We start from the raw sequence: 26,208 nt of genomic DNA, 5'->3' as shown, positions 1-26,208 counted from the left end.
TACCTTAAACATTGTACAAAGTATAAAAAAACCCTGGGATTTTGTTACTCTGTTGCTAAAGCATTTAATATACCAAATGTTTCTCATGTAACTGGATTTCACATCCGCCAAAAAAATCTGCCCGGTTTCATTGCTTAGGAAGAGGCGAGCGTGCCAAGTTGGCTCCTCCCCGGCGGTGCTCCATCGGCCTGCCTCACCGCAGAGCGGCCTGCGCGCCTATTTACGGGCAGGAACTCTCAAGTTTTGCAATAGAAGCAACTATGAATGGTACAACAAGACTTGGGAAGTTCTGAACAAGAAACGGGTGATAGGGAGCGGAACTAGACGCAGCCAGTAACCAGCTTGTATTTCATGAGGTCTAGCAAATGCTTAAGGCTGGATTGCTGCCGGGTGAGGCAGTCCTGCTTTCTTCTCACCACAACTCCCCATTCCCTGGTTTTTCTTCCTTCTTTTCTGACACAAATCCAAGGGTTTTGGGGAACTGATCTAGTTGACGCTGACCTGAAAAATTCCGGACAGTTGGTTTGATCTTGGTCAGTTCCTTCATCCGGTTCAGTGTGTAGCCGGGGAAGAGTCTGCACCAGCAGGAGAGAGGTGCTGGTGCGTGATCACTGACAAAGAGCTGGTAGTGGGAGTGCAGTGGGATTGCTGGTTTGCAGAGAAATTTATGAAATGTTTGTGGGCACATGGCCTTAGATTTGCAAGCTCTTTTAAGGTATTTTTTGGATTCTGCACAATTTCCAATGTTTTTTAGCAAGTAATTTATGAATTACTTAACGTTGAGTATTTGATATGTTACCATGCTTTCTCTTCCCTGAATTTATCAGAGATAAATTGTTAATATATAATTACTTTCTTTTTCATGGTTGGAACAAAAATAAGAGATCCCTTACATTAGAGGCACTGAAATATTCAAACTCCTCTTGTATCTGGTCATTACACAGATGTCTGTGATTTAAATACACATGAAATAGATGAGGCAAAAGTCTCTGTTTTAAGTAACTGTATTTATTTGCTGTCATACTTTTATAAACGTAGCATCTTATCTCTTGTTTCATGTCTGCCTTCAAAAGTACCTGCTCCCCATATTAGATGGAGGAAGATTCCTTGAGCAAAATACATATATATTTTCATAAATAATAGCTGCAGAACCTCCCCCAGATGTTCTCAGGAGCAAAAATGTGCTTGTCCAATAAGAAGAGTCAAGTGGCCATGTTTTGATCTAAAATATCAATTAGATTTGAATTAGATGAAAATTAGGTCTAAATTAGATTGAGTTGATTGAGAATTTTGCAACACGTTCAACATACATGTTCCGCTGTTGGTTTAACATCTGGCCCAGGGTGAAGGAGGCATACTGGCTTCAGTCTCCAGCTCCTTGTGAGTGGGCCAGTGGCAAACGCAGCAGCTGCATGTTGTACAGTAGAATTTGAAATGAGCAGCTGCAAATGAAAATACCATCAATGGCATTTCTCTTCCCTTAAAGCTTCAATTTGCAGCAGCAAACTTATGTGGGAGGATGAAGAAGAGTAGAAACCTCTATATGTTGCCAAAAGCAGAGGGTCTTCTGAGTTCTGGTGTAACATGTAGCAATAAGAAGGAAGTTTCTGATTTATCAGACCGTGGTAGCGTTAGAGACTGAAGTGGAAATGTGAATACGTTTCCCAGACCTTGGCTCCTCAGAATACAGGACTCCCAGCGGCTCCCGAGGAAGCCAAGAGGTTGCGCTTCTCATCAGGCAGCATCCCCCGGCGCTTACCGGCAGGTTTCTCCATTCATTTTACTGCCCTTTGGCACCCAGAGCTGTCGTCGGCCGCGCCGTCAGCGGCAGGAGGATCTGCCTGGCGTTGGCTGGGGCACGAGCGGAAATTGCAGAGCTCTCACTCTAGTCCCGGCTTTGGCATCGACCTGGGTCTCCCTTGCAGGAAGACGGGTATTTCACTTTTAGCACATGGACAAATGCTGCAGCTCATCTGTTGCACAGAAGTGCTGTGAAGCTTCACGAGTGTTTGTGATAACAGTTTACCGGTAGCACCTTGGGAAGGTTTTGTATCGCAGGAGATTAAAAGCTTTGGGGGGGATGAAAAGAATAACTCGGGTTTTGTTGAAGGGTTATTGTTCAGGTCATTGTGTTAGATGCTTTCAAAATAACGTTAATTGTAGACTAATATATAGCCTAAATAATACCGATTATTTTGATAATTAACAGTTTATAACAGGTTAATGAAAACTTGGCTCTGAACAGAAAACACTCAAATGTGCTAACTCCTCTAAACTCGTCCTTGAGAGTGCTTGTTACATTGGTACTATCTTTAAAATCACAATGGCACTTCTCTAGACCTCATAGAGACCTTTGTTTTCTTTTCCTCTTCTTACCATTTTGCATCTTTTTTTTTTTCCTTGGATGAAAAGAAGTTTTATATTACTTTATTTCTTAATTACAATAAAATGTGAAAATTGAGCACGTGCTTAAAAATGAAGTACTCAAAGGTTAAAAAGAAAGAGCCGAATATGAAAATAGTTCAGTACATTATAACCTGCTACTGTATGTAAAACAACAAACATAGAGTTTCATAAATATGAAATAAGTCTTTTTAATAATCCAGTATCTTCCTTAGTTTTTTAGATGCATTTTTGCACTTGCCTCAAAGCTTGACGCTAATCTGACCCTCTCTTTAATATTAATGTACTCTGACTGTAGTACTTTGTTCCTTTGCCTCTGATTAATGCTGTCTGTCAATTATTTACAGATCCAGTGGTACTGTGGAAGTTCCCGGAGGACTTTGGAGACCAGGTTGGAAACATGAGATTGAACTTTTTTTTATGTTAGAATAATAATAAAAAAGCTCTCCTATTCAGCTGTGGAGAGGCAGATGCTAATGATAGTGGGAGGAAGTCTTCACCCAACTGGTGGCTTAGTGATTAGAATGCCTTTGTGACAGGAATATGTAATAGCAGTTGTAGAGCACTGTATATCATACTAATTCTCTGTATCATCTTATTTTTCATACGGAGTATTTTATAAGTTGTTTCTATTGGAAGTGTTGGGTTTTTATCTGTTGTTGAATTGAAAATGTGGAAAATTTATCAACAAAACTTTACCAAACGATGTTATAAATTGTATTAACAAAAACCACCAGAACAACAAAGTCAAAGAGTTGCCCATGTATGTCCTTTTAATGTCAGAACCTGTGCGCCCTGTTGCTCTCATCCTTTACAATGCGAAACTATGTATATTTATTTAGTAATATTTTAGAGATAGCCTACTTATTTGCTTGGGGGAAAAAAAAAATTCTTGGACCCTCATAAGAGACAGTGGTCTAAACTTACTGATTTTGAAAGCATGAAAATCTTAGTTTCTATCTATAATTAATCCTCAAAGGAAAGTTTATAGATACAGGACTGATGGATTATTTCACTGTTTGTAGTGATAGCGAAGCTATTAATTAGTGTGTTTTCCCCCCTCCCCAGACTATTTTATTAAAGGTATTAATATTAAAATGTAATGAAACTATTAAATCTTGTTATTTCAGAACTTTTAGATCAGTTTCTTCCATGGAAATTTTCTTAATTTCATAACAAAAATGCATAAAACCACTAAATAGAATAAATATCTCTGACTCAATGTCTCTCTTTGCTCTTCTTTTTATACTGATACTGAGTCAAACATATTCTTCATTGGTAATATCACCACAATGGATGATCTGGAAATATTTTTGTACAGTAGATCTTGACAAATTGTTGATTTAAAAAAAAAAAATCAATAATACAAGATTCTATAAAGACAGCTATAAGGTGATTCATGATGAAAGGAATAAATATACCAACATAGAAGGTAGGATGTCTGCTTAGGGAATAGCATCAGTCAGAAACAAGTGCAGCTTATAAGACAGTGATAAATGGTGCATGAGCAAAGTGTGCTGTTATATGTTCTTAGCTAGGCATCCAGCAAGTTTTGGTAATTTTCCTGGCTGCAGAATGATCATCTTCATTGTCACTTAAATTCTTTTTTTTCTAGTTTGCTTTTTCTTTTTCTTTTCTCTACAAAAGACTTGATCTTAAAAAAGAAAAAAAAGATGTATGAAGAAAAATGGGAGCTTATTCAGTAAGTCGAAGGTTATTCAAAGAACAACTGGTGTAGAAAAATGATTAGAAGATGAAGCCCACTAAAGACTGAAGGGGAATCATACAAAGATGCAGTAGACGTACATAATCTATAAAAACCAGAGTCCTCAGCAGCTCTCTGCCTTTGAGCTCTGACAAACCTACGCCTGCACATTGTGTCTCAGCAGTGTAGGCAATCTAATGTTTCAGGTGGATTGCTTGTGTTCCTGGAAAACAGTATGTTTTAATCTTCAGCCTTGCAAGGGAGATTTTCCTATTAGAACCACTGGATTTGAACAGAATATGTAGCAGCTTCTATAGCAGCCCCCTGAGCCAAGAGTCAAGTGAAATCAGCAGAAGCCTTCTGTGCGCATGTGTGTGTGCGTGTTGAACTTGATAGGTTTGGATCGGAGACCCGAATGTCTACTGATTAAATTAAAAAGGGGGGGTGGGGGGGGGGAAGGAGGAAGGGGAAAAAACCCAAAAAGGAATATTCTTCATCCTTTTTTCCAGTCATTTCTATTTTAAATGTAAAATGTGTGAGCTGGTTTTTGGCTGTATCCCAAAGAATCATCTTTCCTAAAATCTAAGGGCTGTCTGTTTGCACAGTAATGTGATAACAGTGGGCAAAATATTTTCCTCTCTTCCTCAATTTTTCTACGGTTTATCATGTCACCTTTTTGTTGCTTTCATAATGCAAAGAAAACTTGTCTAAGCCATTTTGATATATTCCTCCTCTTTCTCACATTCGTCCTCTCAGTATGCCTGAACTTTACAATGCTTACTCATCCCTAATCCTCTCTCTTATTCTTGTGGCCTGTCGTTTTCTTTTATTCGGGGCATAAAAGTCTTCTTTTGGTCTCTTTATTTTTCATTTAAAAATGAAAAAAAAAACCTTTCCAAAATCTTGTTTTGCAAAACATCCTATCTGTTTTGGATAGGATGTAGAAACTACAGATGATCAGGAAAAAGAAAAACTTAGTGATTTGTCATAACCACTTACTCATGCACAGTCCATTAAATAAAGGAAATATTAAGGCGCAGTTTTGGTACCACAAAAGAATTTGCAAGATTCATTGTTGATTTCCTTCTCTGCTAAGACTGCAGGGACACCACTTATTTTCTATCTGGTAATTCTTCAGATGTCAGAATAAGAAGGAAAAGGGAAAAACACAGAATGGAGAAAGGAAAAAAAGTAATGCTTCAAGGCAGGAAATGAGAAATACTTTTGTTTGCCAGGAGTATTTCAGAAAGTTGGTTTTGGTTGGGGGTTTTTTTTTGTTTGTTGGGGTTTTTTTTGATGGTGGCAGTAATTCACTTCTTAGTGACTCTCAAAACTATCGGTTAAACAATGAACTCATGCCCGGGAGAATTCCAAGTACAAAGAACCACACTACCACTTCAAAGAAAATCTTTATTAAAAAGTACACCAAAAGCTGAAAGAACTAATCTATTTGAGACATCATCAAGTTATAATTTACTGTTGTACTGGCATTAATGCTATAAACATGAGTTTGACAATGTTGAAAACGTTCTGAATAATCTCAGCACTGTAGAAAAAAATGCAAAGATTTCTGATTTGAGCATATATAGCTCTTCTGTGGTTATCCTCACGAGCTCACACTTGAATGAAGAATGGGTTGTAGCCATTTAATGGAATTTGTTTTTACTTAAAGTATATTTTGAATGTATGTGCGTACAGGCTCTGTCTTGTAGGATGTTCAAAACTCCCTTTGTGCTCAATGACATTTTTATGATAAAAGATGCATATGTTTTTAATCTTGAAATTCCTATTTTGTTTATTCAGACTGGTTAGACTAGAGTTTAATTTCAGCCTTGCAAGCTTATTTTCAAACGGAAGTCTATACAGAGAAGATAATAATGCTACGATATCTGGAAAATAAATCCAGTAGTTTTTAAAAATAAAGTATTTTTTAAGTGCTTTAGAGAAACAACCCAAATAAAAACAACACCTTTTGCTTCCAAAATGAAACCCTTCATAACTGTTGAAAAAGAAAATGTGTATCTCTGCAGAAATTAATGTCACCCGGCAGAACTGAGATCTGCTGCTGCTGGCTGTCTCTTCACAGCAGTGGAGTCAGTGGCAAAGCCCTGTTGATGTCAGATGTGTCCAGATGCCTCCAGTATGCCTCTATTAGTAGCTGTTCTGGAAATAAAACCACTCAAGCTCCCAGTAACTTCATGGGATGAGAAGATTCCTGGGAAGAGGAGTAGCGTTGGCACAAGGAAGGACTAGAGCACAGTGCCGATAGCACCAGCAGGTGTTAGTGGCTCTGCCAGAGGCACGGCTGCTTTCTGTGTTGTCTTAGCCTTTGAAGCACGTGAAGTCTAACACTTCTAACAAAGTTAGTAATTACAGCTGTTTTGGATATTATTTTTAGCCGTGTAAGAATTCAGTTGCTTTTTAATCTGACTGCTTATTGGCCTAAAATGATTTCCATCTGCATTTGGCACCAGAGAGTATGATGTATAGAAAAACTGATCCATTGAATAGTTCTTATTCTTCTCCCTTCTAATCACATAATAATTTCTTTTTTTAGTCTGCCACTTCTCTGCTGATGAAAAACATCTCCCAGAAAGATGATACAAATAGCTGATATGGCAGGAGACAGTCTTACCAGAAGCCACTTCAGTCGTATGAAATGGGACAAGGGGTTGTTGACTGAAGGTGTGTGTTGAAAAAGAATTGAGGCTCAGCATTAGAGTGTTACTTGTGTTGCAGATTCCATCCTATCTTCTCTTGCCTTCTACTTTCTAAAACAAGCAGAGTAAATCTGCTTTTTCATGTCAGGCTTTTCCCAAACCCTTCAGATGAGTAGCCAGTAAGGGACATGGCATCCCACGTGAGGACTCTCCTGTTTTCTGTGAAGTTACTGTAACAGCCTTTGTGTTATTATCTCATATTTTAGATCATAACATCTGGTTTTTATTTTTAACGTATCACATTATGGAAAAGTCACCACTGAATTGTGAGCAATAAACCTTACTCCTTATCCTGTAGTGACCCAGCTACTAAAGCCTGATATTATGCATATAAGTATCAGATTCATGTGAAAATATTGGTATATATAAAAATATATAGATACACATGCATGTACGTAAACATCAGTTGTTTAAAGGATACATCCCATGCAGTACTAACAGGTTAGCCTTCCTACAGCAAAGCACTAATTGCACACTTTACTTTCAGTGTATGTATTAACTATTGGAAGTTAAGCCTGGCTTAAATAAATGTCTGATCGGAGTCAAAGCGCTCAGTTTCTTGCAGGATGGAATACTTAATTGCATGGATCGTGGCAGCAATTACATAAATGAGGTCAATATGAAAGAGATTATATTCCTTTTTTAAAGACTTAAATAACAGCACAAGTTTTATTAGAAAAAATAAATCTCAGGAAGCAAGCCGAAGCCTGTTGTCTTGGTCAAAGTAATGTGTGGAAGCCAGTTGTGACAATTTTGTGTTCCTCTGTGCTCTCCTAAGAGAGCAGCAGGAACCCAGGAGATACGAGGCTGTTTACACTCTCTTCAAGGCTGCAGGCATGCTGTTAGGGGATCCATCTCACTGGCTTTCTGCATTTGATGGCTTTGTTCTTTTATTCTGATGAGGCATTAAATACATGTTTCAAATGTTTATGCTAACTAGATAGGTGCTTGCTTTGGTGTTTTTGTTTTTTATCAGTAAATCTTAAAAAGGGTTTTGGGATTTTGTTGGTTGTATATTAACAAGCTCGATTAGTATTTGGGTACATTGGTATGAGAAAGAAGGAATCAGTCTAATGAGATTACTAATTTTCGAAAGTATTTTTACCTAAATGTTACACATTATCATTTAGTTGAAGGACATTTTGGAACTTGAATCCCTGTGTAACTTTGAGGAAAACAACCCAGCTGAGATGATGGCAACTTTGTATTGCAAGGAAGCTTTATGAGGTTAAGGTAGTTTCCTGTGATTTCCTGGCACCTTGTGTTTGAAATACATGTTGTTTTTATTGAAGAATACTGTGTGTGTAAGGCAGCAATGCTTTCTGTCTACGCAAATCACAGCTGATAGATGATCGGCAGAAAAACACTGAGGTGCATTTATAGTTGCTAACTGTACTCCGTGGACAGAAAAGGTCTGTCCGGTCCTGACAAACATTCTCCGAAATTACTGCCCACCTAGACATGCTGGGAACACCCAGGATCACCGAGACCCTTGCATCATTCGAGATGCAAATATTCTAAGATGCAGTCTCAATTTTTTTTTTATTCATCCCTACAGAGACAGAGTAAATCTTTATTTTGAGACTTTTATTTTTAAAATTGTAAAAGCCCAATACTGAAAACTTGGAACTTTCTTGAAATGTTGAGGACAGGTGGCAACATTGAGTATGCTTGTTTTCAGGATTGTGGCAGTTTTGTTTCATAGGGCTTTTAAGTTAAAAATGTTGAACTTGATCAGCATATGGTACTGGCTAGCCCCATCTCTACCAGCTCTTTTGTTATCTTGTTATTGTTATAGGTCTTAATGACAGTTGTAAGCCATAGTTCTGGATGCAGGGGTTAGTCCACCCTGGGGAGGAGAAGGAGAAACAGCAGTGTGGATTATGGAAATATGAATTGATCTAAAAAGCAGCTCACTCGTAACAGAATGGCACTCAAAGAAAGACTGGGGAGAAGCTGGTGAAAAGACGATGGAATATGATGTGAAAATGATCATTTGAATGCTTTTCTTTTCATTCCCAGCTGCTGTGTTCTGGTGAAAAGGCATGCATTTGTATATCTTAAGGCTGGGTGAAAAAGGGCCAGATGAATGGAATTACTTGTTAGATATGTTTTCATTTTGAGTCAAATAAATTATGTGCATTTTAATAGACTGTATGCATATGTTAGCCATTTTTTTTATCATACAGCTGTGATATTGGGGGACTACATTTTGTAGAAATGTTCTTTTCTCTGTTTACTCAAATAAGTACAGTATTAATATTTGACTGTCCTTCAGATATTCTGTATCAGCCTATTGAAAATAACTGTTAGTGATTTGGCTTATTTCTACAGCCTTCAGCGATGTGCCAAACCAAAGAAGAAAAAATTAACTGATGGCTGAAGCAGTGATGACAATAATTTGGAATGTCTTTCAGAATGACTGCCAAATTGTCATGTGTGATGTCGTTGTTGATTGACCTCAACTGCCCTCAGAATATTCCAGTCTAATGTCATCTAATTCCTCATTCTACCTTTTGCTTTCTCATCTACTTACTTAGTACCCTCCATCCACTTTAGTCTTTGATATGTTGCCTCTGTTTTACTTTCAGCGTTGCTCTTGTGTCTCAAGCTAACTGCTGCTCTTTGAGGAATATCCTAACTAGCTCAGCCTCTTTTTATGTTTGGTGCTGTGTATAATATTCCTGAACCCTGTGTTTGATTCTTGGCTCTTGCTCTGCCTTTCTTGATAGTTTTCTGCAGAACTGGGAGAGCATTTGAGGCACATTGGTTCATTGTTACTGCTACAGGTATTTGAAGTGTCACTTCAAATAATTTGTTTATATTTTGTTATATAAAATAACTTTCTTTTACATATCACTTGTGGTCTGGGGTCAAATGTCATAATCCAAGTATGATGAAATCAAGGAACCAGGGGATTCTGGTGCCAAAGGATGAGACTTGATGGGACTGACATCAGGAACTGGAGCAGCAGAGGACTTTGCCAGCAGCAAGAGCAAGGCAAAGGCCTTGGTGGGCTGCAGCTGGAAGGGTCCAGACTACATGGTTTGGGATCTTGGATGAGCAGTAAGTGAAGGTAAAGCAGCTTCAGGCAGGTCATTGGGAAGGGAAATACTTTAATCCGTCAGGATATAATTATTTCTGGTACTCATTACTCATTACTGAATAAGTTTTCAAGGCATTGTGAACTACTTGGTTGGTAGACTCTATTTGCTTCTTCCCTAAGCAGAGGCATTGAGTTTCTGGTTTTTGTGTGAGTCAGTTCCTGTTTGCAATCATTAATAAAAGTATAATCAGTAACAATAGATCCACATCTGAGAAATAAGCTGTCTCTGAGGTTACAGTGCATGTTTATGTCTGTCCTTTGTCCTTTACTAGCTACTGCTGGCCAATATTACAGAAAGCATACTGGGCCAGTGCAGACTCAGTACATCAGTTCTTGAATTTTAGGCTAAAGTCAGGAAGAGGGAAGACCTCTTTCAATTTATAGAGAAATCCTGCTGTAGGAACAGGGTGTTTATTAATTTTCACTAAGTGTGGTGTATATTTTGGTTAGATTTGTGAGTGTCTTCCCTGAAGCATGGGCAGTTTCATTCTTCTGGATCAAAGTGAAGCAGCTGGAAAATCTTCCCGGCTGTAGCTGCTTGTGCTGCCTGGCTTGCTGGTGGAAGCTGCCTGCTGTCCTCTTAGCTTAAGCCAACTTTGAACAGCTATATCGGAGGTCTAAGCCAAGCTGATTGATTTGTGCTGAAGTGGCTGATGGATACTCACATGCAGAAACACCAACCTGAAATTGTTGCAGCGTTACCTCTAGCAACGATGCTGTAGCAGGGGGGTGGAAGGTCTGGACAGGCTCACCCATAGGCAAAGTGAATGTACATTGTGTATCTCCTTGGGAAGAAGTACATCTAATTGTATGTCTGTTGTGTTTTATTTTTTGTGATACTCATCTGTCTGCATTTGGTAACACAAGGGATATGTTAGTGCTTTAAAATTATGCTTGCTTGCTTCTTCCCTGTCCCTCTTTGGTCTTGGGGTTGTTTCATCTCTCTCCCATTTTTCAACACTGTTGATAATATCTGAATTTAGTACTGAAAAACTATTGCTACAAGTGATTCCTGTTCAGCTATGTTATGGTAAGGCTGAGAGATTGACCTGTGCTGCCTGTAAAACAAGAAATAACTGTTTTCTTTATAAAAATACCACAAATAATTGTAATTATGAAATCATAGTCCTAGTAGGTTCTTCTTCCTTTCTCAGTTCCTTTTCTTTTAGCTATAGATTCTTCTAGCTCAAGAAACTCAGCCCACACATGGAATTGGTTTCACTACCCTTTACAACGTAATGTGGTTCCCTGACTTTCCCTACTCCTGACCCAGGCGTGCGAGTCGGCACGCTCCCCCATAGGACTGTGCATTTAGAGTTGGGTGAGCCCAGTCAAGGGCTTACCTTTTGGAGCGTCTCACCTTATTTATCTGCATAAGTCACTCTACTGCAGATATTTTCTCTCGGTGTGGCACCCAAGTTGTTAATTAACTTATGTCATATTTCATTCATTAACTACTTTTAAGTTTCTGAGTTGGCAGCAAATCAGGATTTCATATAGCATATGCCATGATGGTCATTTTATGAAAAAATCAGTGGAAAGTTCGATTCTGGAAGAGCATCACCTGGCATTATAAGACACTGTTTCACTCCCCAGCTTGAGCAGGCCAATTCTTGCATATTTGCAGATCTGGTGCTGACCTTTCTGTATACGTCAGTACTGGGTATTTACTGGGCAGACCAATTGTTGAGCCGAAGCTTTCTAGGCAAGGAATGACATTCTACTCTTTACCGACACTCTCTGTTTAAGGACTTGTCTTTTAGGTAACTAATGCAGTTATTTTTATTTATACTTAAGATTTTGTTCAGAAAAAGGAGCAATTTCACATGTTGCGCTCAGGCTGCTGTTCCAAATTTGACTGTTGTAGTCATAATGTTTGCTTGCTTGCTTCTGCTTCTGGAATATGCCCAGGTGAAAGAGTAATGGTTAGAAAACTGAGGGAGTCAGAAAGTGTAAAGTGGTATTTCAAACAAGGTGGAGGTTTTTGTTTCTTTGTTTTTTTTACCTGTCAGCCTGCAAAAACATTTTTTTATGGAAAAATCCAGACTTTTTACTGATGACACTAAGAGGAGACTTGAAAGAACTTCAGTAGTTGTCAAAAATATTTGCTGGTTGTACATCCAAAAGTCTGGCAACCTCTGATCACCTGTATTGAAAAGACAGCATGGGGCCATGTGCGGATAGAAACCATTATTTAATTTATAAATTCATTTAGCTTGTTTTTCCCCTTCTGTCTCAAAAATGATCTTCTTTTCTTGCCACTGACTTTTCTTTCTGGTTTCCTGGTTGCTGCCTGTTGTGAGTCTTCTGCCTTGGCTACTTCTGTCAAAACTGCAGTTGCTTTTTTTTGTTTGTTTCTTTTATAATTAGCACTATGCGTAGTTTGAAGTCTCTGGTGAAATGCTAGAATTTATGGAGGAAAAAATATTTGGAAGAAGATACGCTTGGAGTTGAAATGAATCTGGAATGTATCAAATGTCATCAAAAATAGAGTTTGTCATGCTTGAAATTTTATTACTTTTTTCAGTATATTTTATTTTTATGGAAATGCATCTATTTATTATTTGTAGTATACTTTTATCATTAATTTGCCTTTTAAAAATTTCTTTCCTTGATGATCGAGAAGAAAATCTTGCAAATAGGAGCTTTTTAACCTGAGTGTCAACTACACTCTACTCCTCATATTCCTTGATACTGTTTTGAGGATATTTCTGAGACTGCAAACCTCACTTTAAAGTAATATATTGAATAGGTGGAATTGGGTATGTTGCAAATGCGCTCCTTTCTGTCCTGGGCTATCAGAGTATTCCAAGGTGGAACGAAAAAACAAACAGGTAAAACAAGTAAATAAGAATCATTTTTAATATATGCTTTATTTTACAGTGGTTATTTTTTCACCACTGGAGAAACAGCATCTGAACAGGATGTGCAAGAGGTTCTCAGTGTTGCTGCCAAAGGTGCACCTTAACAGGTGTTGTAAGCAATGGGAAATCTTAAGATGTCTTAAGTGAAATAAATATTGCTGCCCTCTTATCTATGCAGGATGACACGTGGATTTTAACCTGGCCTTCAAAGACTCACATATTTGGCTTTTGAAAGTGATATCTACCTTACCTCTAATTTAAAACAGTTTCTCTGTTGAGTTTCCAGATAGTGTAGAGATGCTGTTATTGAAAATGTATGTTAATAAAAAGTCACTTTTTCCCTACTGCGTGATGATAGAAAATTGTATGTGATAATCTGGTGTCTTTTTTTGTACAAAATTAAATGAACTTTCTTAAAGATAATAAATACTCTACTACCTTAAAAGTTAAATATTGCCCACCTAGTAATCTCAAGAGTGGAGACGAAGAGCATACTTCCTGTTTTTCCCAGCTCTCTGGTATTGCCAAGGGAATAATGGTCTCCCTGACATGAGTCAGGGAAGTAAGGGGAAACTATTGGTGCATGGGATATTTATGCTTGCTAAAGCTGTATGGCGAAGTATTATTTCTCCTGTTTTTGTTTGCATTGGTAGGGGTACATAGTAACATTTCAATCTACGCTTATTCTAATGGAAACTTTCTTCGGGATGAAGAGCGTTGTCAATTTTTATGGTTTTTATTATGAGTTCCAGGAAAATTGTGGGTTTTTTTTAAGCAGGTAAATTAACCTGTGCTGAACTTCATGTTGTTTTAACTATTATGCTATTTGTAACTAAGCCTGTTATTTTGAAGTGAACTTTGGATCCCTGTATGCAATGCTGGACACAACTCTGGCTGAAATAGGCTTTATTTTGAACGGGTTACATGATGAGATTCAGGAACAATTAGACAAATAGAGACTCCCAACATTTTATAACGTTTTAAAAATTCAGAGATTTTTACCCTTAGCCTGTGGTTGTTTAGGAAGCCTTAGTCTTCAGTCTTGCAGGATAGTGAGATTAACAATTTTAAAGTACTCGGGCTTAATTACTACATTTGTTCTTTTCTACTTGTAAGGTGCCTTTGAAAGATGCTCTAAAAGCAGTAGACTTACGCATATGGCCTGGGACATCAGCCTTAGTCTGCTGTACAGGGCAAGAGCATCCTGTAGTGTGCCTCCAGTTGATGTGTACTGCACCCTGGTCATGTCACTGTTCCAGTCATTAATTTCCTTTCATTTATTTTTGTCTGTATTTAAACGTACTGTTAGTTCTAAAGTGATGTTGCAACAATCGTCTGTAAGTTTAGTAGCAGATGCAGCTGACCTTCAGGTCTCCACTGCCACCTCTATGATAGCTATTTGTTTATGTGATTTTGCTTCTCTAAGATCTCAAGATCTTCTTATTATCTTGTTGTCTGGAGTCTTTCTGTCCTGCTGCCTCGCCCATCTTCATGATTTAACTGTGCCCTTATTGCTCTGTAGAGCACAGAGCAGGTAGGATAAGCTACCAAAAATCTTCAGCTGCCTGTCTGGCAGGAGCAGGTAGGTGAACCAACCTTTTCTTCCTTTCATCCTCCCCGGAGGCATGTAACTGAGATGTGGACAAGTGGAGAAGAGATAGGGAGCAGGAACAAGAGAAATTAACTCTGATTGGAGTTCTGTAAGCAGTCTCCTTCTCATTTGCAGGTATTCAGCTCCTAACTCATTTTAGACAACAAATATTTCTCTGAATAAGCTTTAGAAAGATGAAAACATGACACTTTTTAGAGAGCAAGTCATCTTCTAAGAGGCTTGGTGTTATGAGCAACCTGATTCTTCTGACTGTCCGTCATAGGCTGTAGGGCCTCTCCAGTTGTATTTTACGTGTGAACCAACTAAACAAAGATGAAAAGCAGTGGAGTAGAATTTGTGTTCGGTGAGTCAAAACAATCTATGATTGTAAGAATGTACACGTAGCTCGGCTTAGCGGAGTTTTAATCTTTCTTGAATCTGTTAGTGACAACTTCTGCTACATGGTCCCTTTAGATGTTTGTCAGGCATGTGCGATCTCTTACGTGTCATCTGGATCGGGATAGAATTAGGTGTCAGAAAGCACAATACTATCCACAAGCTACTCTGAAAATAGTGAGATGAAAAGAGGAGGTCTATTTTGAGGGAGCTGTGATTGCACAAATTTTCTTTTTTATCTTCTGGGAATAGAAGTATTGCAACAGGTAGATCTTAGAGGGCATATATATGGGTCTGTGTTTTGCCACCCACGCAGCGCTGAAACTCCTGTGTCACACAGTTGTGTTACCGCCACCATTTCACGTCATGACTGCATTCCTGTGGTGTTACGCTGCAAATGAAATGGTGCTGTGTGCACGTGACTTTCATGGGACTACCCCATAAATATAACTAGCAACCCAATTAGTAATTGCTATTAAATATTGGTATTTCTCTGAAACAATTTCAGAGACTTCTTCGTAATTTGCCTTTAGACCTAGAGGAATATTTGAAATATCCGAAAGTGAAAATGCAGAAAGTTAACTACTGATTGTGTTTCTTTCCAGTGTACAGAGTGGGACTCATTGCTAAGTCTGGAAAAAAGGTTGGAGAAGGGTGTTGCTTGTGTTGCAGAGAGCTTGTTAGTCGCATAGCTGTACACTTCTGCTTTCCAGTCTCTTCTTCACAAGTAGCCTTAAACTCCTGAAAATTCTGAATTATATGTACACTTTATTTAACAAATATGGAAATTATAGCTAAAATATTTAAAACTGGAGACTTCTGACTTTTAAAAAAGGTTTAAAAAAGTCAAAAAAATAAATGATGTAACTTAGTGGTTCATTCTTTCAACAATGAAATTCTGTAACCTTAAGGTACATTTTAATTAATTAATTTATTTCTTAAGAGACCTTTGCATCTCCACCCTAAACCATTTGCATTTAATTTCTGTATTCCTCTTTGCTTTGACTGTTCAGAAAGCAGCTGATAATTTTTTTTTTTTTTTTTTTTTTTTTTTTTTTTACCCTAAAGAACTACTACATAATCACTGAATGATGCATTTTGGAGAGAGGCACATAGAGGTTAAAAACAGTTATGGAGGCTTGATAATGACTTCTATACTTTAGACCTTTGGATTTCCATGAATGTAATCTAAGCGTAAAATTTTTTATTATTCAAACCATTTGGGCCTTTCTCTACTGTAGCTACAATTTTCTGATGAGATTTTTAGCAGAGGTAAGACCTAAGCCTTTGAAATGTAACTACTGCTGCTGGCTTTGCATGGGACCCTGCTGTGGGTGTGCACGGCTTCAGAGGAAGGTAAAGGAAAAGTCAGCGGCGAGGACAGAGCTTGCCTTTTCATCGGCTGTTTTATGTGGCAGCATTAGAATTTCACCTTCGTGGAGCCATAATGATGAAGGGCTCAACGCTGCAAGATGCTAAGCAGCCTGGCTTTGATTTAAGAATGAACCTAAATCTGTGCTGAACTTTAACCATTTAAATATTCCCACTGAAGTCACTGGTTTGAGTCAGAAATACCTGTCATGACAGTCTTAAATCTCAAGTAGATCTTTTGTTTGTATGTTTGGACTGGCACAGAGTGACAGAAAACTATGGTAAGGAATGGTGAAATAGAGTCCCCTTTGAGGAAAGATGAGAGAGCAAGTTTGGTTAAGAGTGAAGAAGAGAGGACAACTAAGTGGATGACCATTTCTTTGTGCTCCTATAATTGATATTTCTTTGGATGAATTTTGCCTTGAAACAGAATTAATAGATGAGGATAGGTAGTTATTTGAACACTAATTTATATGGATGATTCCGGTAACCTGGTCTGGATTATGTAATTCAGTAATTCAGATTATCTTGGTTACTATATTATTTAGGCCATTTCTTCCCTGGGTATCCTGACGTGTCTCTGGAATGGACATGGTGTGACTGGGTCTGTGTGAGGCTGTTCGCTTTCTTCTCCAGGGATGCTCCTTCCATATTAGAATGGACCTGGGGGAGAACCCACCTGCTTGCTTGAGGAACAGTCTTATGCTACAGATAAAAACAGAAATAGTTGGAAGGTAACAGGACTGTCTTTTAAAAAACAGTGTCTAAACTGCTGTTTATGAAGTGCTTGAGCATTCTGGATACCTTAAAATACTTTGATCAGGGAAGATTTTCAATCCTTTCACAGGAATGTACTTGGAAAAAATCAGGTTCTTTTCCCTCACCACTTAAATTACAAACTGCAGAATATGTTATAATAAGAAAAAAAATGCTGGGGTGAATAGTTCCTACCATCCTTCTAACCTCAGAAATTAATCATATTAAGCTTCAACACTTAGTTATTTCAGTAGTGTAAGTGATGAACTTAATTTCTGTCAATTCATCAAGTGATCAGGCCTCATCTACATAGAAAAAGGTAACTGGTTGAAATGTATAAGTTAAAGTGAAAAAACCCACTCATACCTGTGTAGACATATATTGATAAACTAATTCTGTAATATGTACCAAATGTGGTGCAATTTTCCCATAGAAGCAGCTCCTGTACCTTCTTCCAGCTATAGTGAGATCCCGTTGTGTCTTGTTCAAGTAGAATAATGGAATGAGTGTCCGCCCACATCACTCTGCACTACAGTGTATACTGAGCAGCTATGAAGGTTTCATACGCTTGTATCAATTGACTGTGATATTAAAAAAACCAAACACCTATCTTTTATAGTTAGTAAGGAATATGGTGTGTATCTTGAATCTAACCAAAACGACTAACAGTAATTTCACTTAATGGCAAGATGGTGAGTTACAAGAAGCTTTCTCCAGAAAACTGGCATGTATGAGTTCAGAAGCATCTTCTACCACCTTTTACATTGCTTTATAAAATGATGATACACGGAATTAGCTGTATGGGCATCAAAATAGGCAAGGAACTCTAAATAATTTTTACTTTTTAGGCTTCTATAATATCATCTCAATGTAGAGCCAGTGAGCATGACCAAGCCAGGCTGGACTTGTGTAGTGCAATTGATGAAAGTGAATTAATAAAACCACTGGACCATGAGCCTGTGAGAGTGCAAGTTTTTGCTGCTGTGCTGTAGGCATAAAGGAAATATTTTCTTAAATACCATTTCCATTTTTGTTTAATCTTTTTGCAAGGTAAGCAGCATGCTGTAGTTTACATGGCATTAATTTTATGATTTTATTCTTTCTCTTGGAGCTTGTATAAGGAATGAGATAGTTATCCTTTAACTTGGCAATTAAACTCAATAGTTTATGCAACTGTAGGTGTTTATTTGGTGTTCGAAAGCAAATAGATAATATTTTACTCTTTTTTTTTTTTTTTACATCATCCTTACCCTTTTTCCTTTGTATACAATTTCTTTCCTTTATGACACAGTGACCATCTCTGAAAGCACTAATACTGCGAGAACTAGAGGAGGAAATAATCATGGGACATGTGAATCAAGGATATTTTGCTTTCTGAAGACTTGTACAACCTTTTGTCTTCAGACATAAACACATACTTCTATGAAAACAAAAGACAATAAACACTTCATTCTTCTTCTGAGAAGTTGACTCGAGGAAGTCCTGGCTGAGTTATGGATCCTTGAAAACGAGGACCCATTAAGAGACCGAGCTCAAATTTTATTCGATAGAGAGGTTACTGAAAGTATCAACCGTGATTGTACACGAATAGCAACTGGGTATGCGAATGTGCATATAACGTCATTTGCATTTTAAATTTGTCTAAGAGCATCTTGGGGGCATCTTGTTTTCTTCTATTTTAAAACTCTGAATAGCACCTGTAATTAAGGGAGAAAACTGAGCCCTGGAAGGTAGGTAGGACTTCCATCGATTGATCTGTGTAAACCCGGCTTACGCTGTCAGGGGAGCAGCAGTCAACTGCTGAGCTGCTTTGTCACTGACATAAGCTGAGAGAGGATTTTTTTTTTTTTGTCTATACTGTTTATACACCAGTCTATAGACCTGCTGGCTGGTTGAATTTTAAAGAGTGCGGAGGTTTAAAGACTTGTCCCCTGAGGGATGCTCCTGCCAGTTGGGAAGCGAGCTGCGGCTGCTCTGCAGAAGTTGTGTGCGCGGGTGCTGGCTGGGGGGGCCGCAGCAGGGCTGGGGCCGAGCCTGTCCTGCACCTCAGCCCGAAAACGCTGCAAAACATACCCAGCATTTTCAGGTTGTTTAGTCAAAATATTGAGCTAATGCCTTTGGGTTTTTTTTTTGGTTTTGTTTTCTTTTTCTTGCGTGATAATTTATTCTGAGAGAATACAATGGGGAACATAAATGAACACATTTCCATACCTAGTTCTGAGTCGGTGCTAAGCTCGCCAGGCAGCAATTAAAATCCTCGGTAGTAAGGAGAAATGACTTCTATAGTGTGAGAATAGGGGCAGATTTGGAAAGAGAATTTAAATAGAATATAAAATACTGTTTATTTGGAATGGTGAAAAACAAGCTTTATGAGCCTGAAGTGAGAGACTATCTGGAAATGTTTAGGAAATTTTGGAGTTAAAAGTTTTGATTAGCCTGTTCTGCTTGCTTTCTTTTGTTAGAGTTTATTATTACTACTACCAGCATCATGTATCCTTGCTTCCTGCTTAAAGAAATTAAAGTGTTTACCTGCTCTGTTTGTATTTGGCTCCTCACGCTTCCACAGTGGCCACTCAGAGCAGTCAGGATGGTGCTTGAGCAGTTTCTTTTGGAGAATATTATGTGTACTTCTATCGTTTGTAATTAAGTTAATAACTTTTATCAAAACACAACATGTGGCTTTCATATCCTCCTTTATCTGTGCTGACAAAGTAAAAGTTCCAAAGTTTTCTTGAACTCTCTTGCATGACTTAGAAATTCTAGAAAAATTGACTTTTCCATTTTGTACTGTATGGTGGTTTACTGGGGCACATAATATACCTTTAAAATGTTGCAACATACGCATGGTGTATTCAGAGTCATCTTTTTCCTGAACTATTTGTCCCTTGCTGATTAACATGCATGAGTTCTTCATGTTTTACACTATCCACTGAGCCAGGCAAATGTTTGAAGTAAATAGTCATTGTGGTGTGTAGGAATTTAAATATATTATTTCTCCTAATGGGAGCTGACTGTTCATCATGCAGTAGATGGAGGGTTCGGGCTGGAGAGTGCCAATATCTTAGATCAAGTTCTTAAACCCCCATATGCAGCTCTGGAAATTTGCAATCAATATGCGTTCTTCTGACAGCACACACCTTGTGGGATAGCTCGTGCATACAGCAGTATATGTTGGTCTGCTACAGAAAGGGAATTCTGTGTTGGCCGACTGTTGACATTGACTGTCTCCTCTTAGCTGAAGCATTTCACAGAGGGTTTGTTTTCCCAGTTGGGAGCAAGGAAATAAAACCTGTCTTTCTGCGATCTTGTAAGGTCATTGTTTAATATTTGCTGGTAACTGATCTGGTATTCACTTTTTTTTTTTTTCTTAAAAGAAAAATGTTGACTAGTTTGAGAGCATTTTTATATTTTAATTAACACATTTTATTTGCCACTAAACAGCTTCTTAAATAAAATTCTGCATGAAAGAGTGACGTTATCCTTTCATATTATGGTACGAATGTACATCCGGTGGATTTCACCCCCCTTCCCTTGCTTGATAGCAAGGCTTGCTTTTGAAACCCAAAGGGTTAATCATATAAATTTCTCCTTTGGACCAGCAGACGATTTCCATCATTTCCAGCATTTGACTATGGAGCATGTATAGAGTTGTTATACCTCTCTGTAATTCATTCTGCTGCCAACTTCATTCCCTTTTCTCTGCCTGCATTTTAATTGAAACAACATTTGTGTATTTGAGCCAGGATCTGTCAGAAGTCCCTGTGGCTAGTCTGTGGTACAAGTAGCAGCAGACGTGGCTTACCCATATGGTGTGGTGCTTCTTGTAAAATCCATATGGCCTTGTTGAAGGGAATCCCAGCGGGGATGTGAAGGGTGTTAATACCCTTCAGGCCAGGCCTTTCCCTCCTGGGGCTTCTATGGCATTGTCTTTGCAATCTGCCAAAGCACAAACTTAATTCCTTTTTAATAATCAATTATTTCAGTCCGGGAACGTGTGCTGTATTTTTTGCTATCATATATTCCTTGAATTTATTATTTGTTATGAGTATTTTTCAATCTTTTTTTTAAAAGCAAGCTGTAGGGCAGTTGCTAGCAAATACACATAAAAGCTTTTTCAAAATCCTAACTTTATTTCTTTTGCTTGTATTTACAGGAAGTGCTGAACAGCGTTCCAAAGTTCTGCTTTCCTTTTGACATTGAAAGGTACGTGTTACAGTTATCGTTTATTTAAAAGTATTTCATAGAAAATTGTATTTAGCATAATTGCAAAGAAAGATTTAAAGAAAAAGAAAACATATTGTACTCCTTAAATTTGCACCTGCGGATGAGAAGAACATGCCCTTTGTGTTCAAGTAAGTATGAAATCACTAGTAGAAAATTATCACAGCAAAATACAAACTTTACAGAATTTTACGGATGTCTCTCTCAAGATAGAGCTACGTTCTGGCTCCCAGTTTTGTCCGCCATAATTGTAAACACCATCTGTGTTAATGTAAGGATATAACATAGTCTTTTTTGAATGGCAAGCATAGAAAAAAAATGTTATGGTGCACCGGGATATAAAAACTCACCGAGCCGTACTGAAAACATGTTGCTTGAGTGCAAAGAAATTAAGACTTTAATTGTGTGGAAGTAACTGAAGATGCAATTGATTTTTCTCGGAGAAGAATCAGGACCATTATTTATAATTAATTAGCCTTTACCTTTCTGGTATCAGTTACAGTGTGACTTCCATGTAATGCTGCCTGTCATTCAATTTATTCATATAAAACATTTTTATTAATTAAAATATTTATTTAGGCTTGTCAAAATGATTAATGGTAATTAATTTAATCAATTGTACTCACTCAGTTTAGAAAAATCGTATTGTCGAAATCAGCAAAGATTGAATTAGAAGCTTGATTTGCATAATTAATGAAAGATAAAGCCAGGTAGCATGCAGGCTGAGCTGGTTTCTGAACAACATTAGCATCAGTTGTAGATGGAGACTCCAAGATGAGAAGCATTTACTGGATGCAAGAAGCTTCTATCTGTGGTGTAAAAGTTGGTGTGTGTATAGAGGAAAGAAGAGAGGCTGTGCAGGAAAACACCCTGGCAAAATAAAGATCTTCATAAACACAACTTCCCTGAAGTAAACTAGGTTCATTTAGTCTTTCATAATTGAATTTAATTGTTTGGGTTTTGAATTGGTTAAGCTCACTGTCTTGTAAGCTGTTTCAATGACTTAACTAATATGGTTGTCAGTGTTGGCCTTAAAGTGTTAAAGTCTTTAACGTGCTTAAGATATGTACAGAATTCTGCTTAAAATTGGTAATGAAGATGAATAATGGAAATAAAATTTGAGGGTAATAGAAAAAGGTGAGGTTCTGTTGCTGCCATCCAGTGGCAAGAAGATAATCAGTGGCAGCAAATATTTTCAAATATCTCGTCTTCTGTTAACTATTTCTGTTGAACCATTTGGAAGACACTTGGTTGCTTTTATGAGATGGATAAGCTTAATCAATAAACTGTGGGAATACATGAATTTATAGCATAGCTAGGTATGTACTTTAGCTGAGTATCCAAAGCGGGGGGGGGGGGGGGGGGCGGGGAACAAACCAAGGAAAAAAAAGGAAAAGTTATGGCATGTTTATTGTTTGTCTCTTAGTACCCTCCCGTGCCCCCCTCCCAGACACACTTTTTGACTCTTAGCCCCATACTCAACTGTCAAGCACTGCACTCAAAAGGTGCAAAATTTGTACAAATTTCATAGAAATTGGCAGTTGGTCAGAGGAAGGAAAGGTTCTTGGAAGCTGAGATAGACTGACGGGGAACAAAACCGCCGTGTTCGGTCTGGCCTGCTGACTGCTCAGGAGGTAGGTACAACGGCATCTTTAAAATCAACCACCGCACTCGCAGCTTCGTGTGTAGCTGGGGGCTGAGTTGTAGGGGTTTGTGGGAGAACGAAAGGCGATGAGACATCATGAGAGTAGAAAAGAGCACGGACAAGGAGGAGGGGCTGCGTGTGGGGAAAAGGACAGAAACACTGGAAGCTCATTCAGGAAAGCAGGCGACTGGTTGCTGGCAAGCTCCCTGTGCTAACAGCTTACCGGCTGTGCGGTCTATGTACCAGTTACTGCTCAGTTCAGGCATTTTCTATGATGTAGACATATATTACCACTTCTTTAAAACAAAACTGTTCAGTTGTTTCTGCTGTCTCAGTTTTATTTTTTGTTTTGAAATTTAGACTGATAAAGTATTGTGAAAAACACTGCTCTAGCTCCTTTTTGTATGGCTTTTTTCCAATGAACATTTAAGATGTGACAGGTATTTTAGTTTTTGTTTAGCTGTAAATGTGATTTTAACTTGTTTGAATTTGTTTATTTATTAATATATATCGATTTTTTTCATGTATAGACAATCATGATAGACCACACATCTAAGACCTCAAGTATTTTACAGGAAGTTTTGATGACAATTTCTGTACAGAAAACTTTGTATCTGTTTCATTGATAGAGCATACTGTACTTCAGAGAACATAGTTTCTCAAGCTGTGTTATGTGTACTATACATGTGTAAACCACTTCAAGCAATATCTGATCCTAGTAAGAGCTAGAAAGTACCAGTGCGAAAGTGATAACTTCCACTGATGATGCTGATCAAGTTACCTAGAATAAAAAAATGAGACTCCATTCCATAGACTGCTTCTGGGTTCCTGCTGTACAGCGGAGCTGGAGGGTATGGAGTGTCTTTTCTGTTAACTAGCTAAATGAAAGTTATTAAAGTAGGAAATCTATGTCCTTCAAATTATGGAAATAGGAAAGTTAAAGCCCAGTGGGAAGATCACCGTCACCTATTTTCTTCCATCTCATCTGTATTAATTAGTGAATGAATTGAGAACATGTATTTGATTTTGTTTTATTCACTGTGCTACAATGATTGTGGACAGAGATCCAGATTTGGTTCTTCCTATTTGATGCTGCTTACATCATCTCACCAGGCATACTTACTTTATCTTTTATACAGATGTTTTAAATAGCTGCACACTACTCATTCTAATTATCAAAAGTACATACTATGGAAGGTGATTAAAAATCTATAGGTAACTCCCATTAAATTTAAACTGAACGTCAAGCCAAAAAAGGCACAATGGTGTAATGTTTAGACCATGACTTAAACTTTGAGTTTTATATAATTTTTTTATTGAAAGCAAGCACATAATTTTGTTACTGCTTATTATGGCTTACATTTTATTTTGAATGGGTTAAGAAACAAATTGCGTCATAGAAGTTCTTGAGCATATGCCCCTAGAACTTAGGTCTTTTTTTGTGAATAAATTATTTTAGGTGTAATAAATGGCACAATTGTATAACAGTTTGCTTGTATCTACTTACGAATAAGTTTCCTTTTCTCTGTTGCAGAATTCCTTTCTTTGTTTCTTATTTAACTTATAATCTGTTAGAGTCAATGATTAACGATGGCAGGAGTGATGTCACTTTCACTTTCCTTTTCCTCGCTAATGCTGTTTCTGTTAAGTCTGTGTGCAGAGACACAGCTATGATCAAGACATGTGCAAAACAATGGCTGGAGATACTGAATTTGCAGATCTTGTGAAAGGCAATTGTAAAACACCTTACCAAAAAATGTTTTGCCTTCAAAGTAAATATGAGAAATGAGAATGAAAAGTAAGTAATTGAGAACACATTTCAAGCTGTACAGGTGAAAATAACCAAACAATAGCATTTCCTGTACACTTTAGTCATTCCAGTCAGTTTGCAAGTTGGGTTGTGAACTGAAACATGCAGTAGTAGTTTTACACAATTGAGTTCTTTCCATCCTTTATCTCATTGTACTGTGATACGTGCATATGTAATATCAAATGTATGTGTAAGAGAGAAGTCTCTGTAAGGACAGGTTGCAGCATCAACTATGCACTGCTGAGGAGTGAAACTATTTGTTCTGAATGTGCGTTATTTGGTTTCCATGTGTATGCTCGAGTGGACCCATCTGAGAGGAAAGGTGCGGCATGCTCCGGTAGACCCTGGGCCAGGTGCAGTGCCCAGGGCCCCTGGACAGAGCAGGCTTGTGTTGCAACTTAAATACACCCAGCAATACTCTTTAGTAAACCCTTTTAACTAGTTGTGGTTTCTTTTAATGCTGCTGTTGTTTTGAAAACATAACCCCAATTACAAGCTAACTATGCGTTTTATTTGTGGGGCTTTCCTTATTTGATGGTAGCTTTGTACATTTTCATATCTTCTGCCGTTTTCTTCCTGGTTTTCTTTCTGATGTGTAAGGGCTTGGGGTTTCTGGGAAGCAGAGCTCAAGTCAGACAGCTGAGCTGGAGCAGGGGAGCCCTCCACACGGGGAGCCTGAGCTGTGGAGTCGTGCAGTGGGCCGGGAAGTGGAGAAAATAGTCGCTGAAGCTTAGACTTGGGGATGGCAATTAGTTGAAGGAGCCAGCCCAACCCAGGGTTACCCAGTCTCTCCATCAGCTTGTACCACTACCTTAACATCTGGTTTTCAAGTTCCCGCTTGAAACGGTTTCTAATCTCTTCTCTGATCTGGGGAGAATTAGGGTGAATGGCTGGTGGGGTTTGCTTTTCAGCATCAGATTGGGAGGCGAAATATGTTCGAAATTTTCCAGTTTAGTTAGCAGTTGCCTAAGCTTTAATCAGAACTGTGTACTTCAGCTGCATCGGTCAAGTACGTGTACATGACACCAGTAACTTTGTTTTCTTTTAAGAATATCTCATCAAAATCTGGATTGCCATGCATAAAGTCTTTCATTTTTGGAAACTTATTGAAAAAATGAACTCTCTGAAAAATCTCTCGGAAATTCAAAACCCTTTAAAAATTCTCAAACTTTGAAGAAAAGATTATTTAAAACATCTTCTATGTCCTAAACAGATTAATTTGGAAGAAGAGCAATTCTTTTTGAGAGCAAGGGATAAATTTAGTGATTACACATGCTGTTTTTCATTCGAAGAAGATACTTAATTCCTGCCCTAATCAGCTCTCTCAAGGCGGCCTTAAAATGAAGCCTGAACAATACCTGTAGTGTAAACAAGAATCTTTAAAATCACTCTTTACCACTCCATTGGTACCAAAGAGCCTTTTCTGCATTGTGTAGATATGTGCTTAGAAAATTTTAAAAACTACGTTTATTCCTACAGTGAACTGTAATAACCTTGAAAGACCCCATTGTAGACTGCAGGGTTAATAAGTATTTACACACATTCTTTGCTATTAGTGATTTATTATTGTTAGACTAAGATTAAATGTAAGCATGCAAGGCAGGAGTTGAAAGTCAGTCA

General features: G+C 38.0%; 1 protein-coding gene across 1 annotated transcript in view; it reads left to right on the top strand.

Annotated features, from left to right (window-relative positions):
- The window catches only part of DENND1B (DENN domain containing 1B), a gene marked incomplete at both ends in the record, with an annotated part of 155,120 nt that overhangs the window by 37,639 nt on the left and 91,273 nt on the right, over positions 1 to 26,208 (top strand). Inside the window, 2 exons of the mRNA XM_082002748.1 lie at positions 2,751 to 2,794; positions 21,066 to 21,115. Coding sequence (XP_081858874.1) covers positions 2,751 to 2,794; positions 21,066 to 21,115 — 94 coding nt within the window. The remainder of the gene's footprint in view (positions 1 to 2,750; positions 2,795 to 21,065; positions 21,116 to 26,208) is intronic.

Source organism: Phaethon aethereus, assembly GCF_964289735.1.
Source record: "Phaethon aethereus genome assembly, chromosome: 8".
Taxonomy (NCBI): Eukaryota; Metazoa; Chordata; class Aves; order Phaethontiformes; family Phaethontidae; genus Phaethon; species Phaethon aethereus.
Note: the sequence above shows the minus strand (reverse complement) of the source record. Positions and strands in the feature narration are given on the sequence as shown.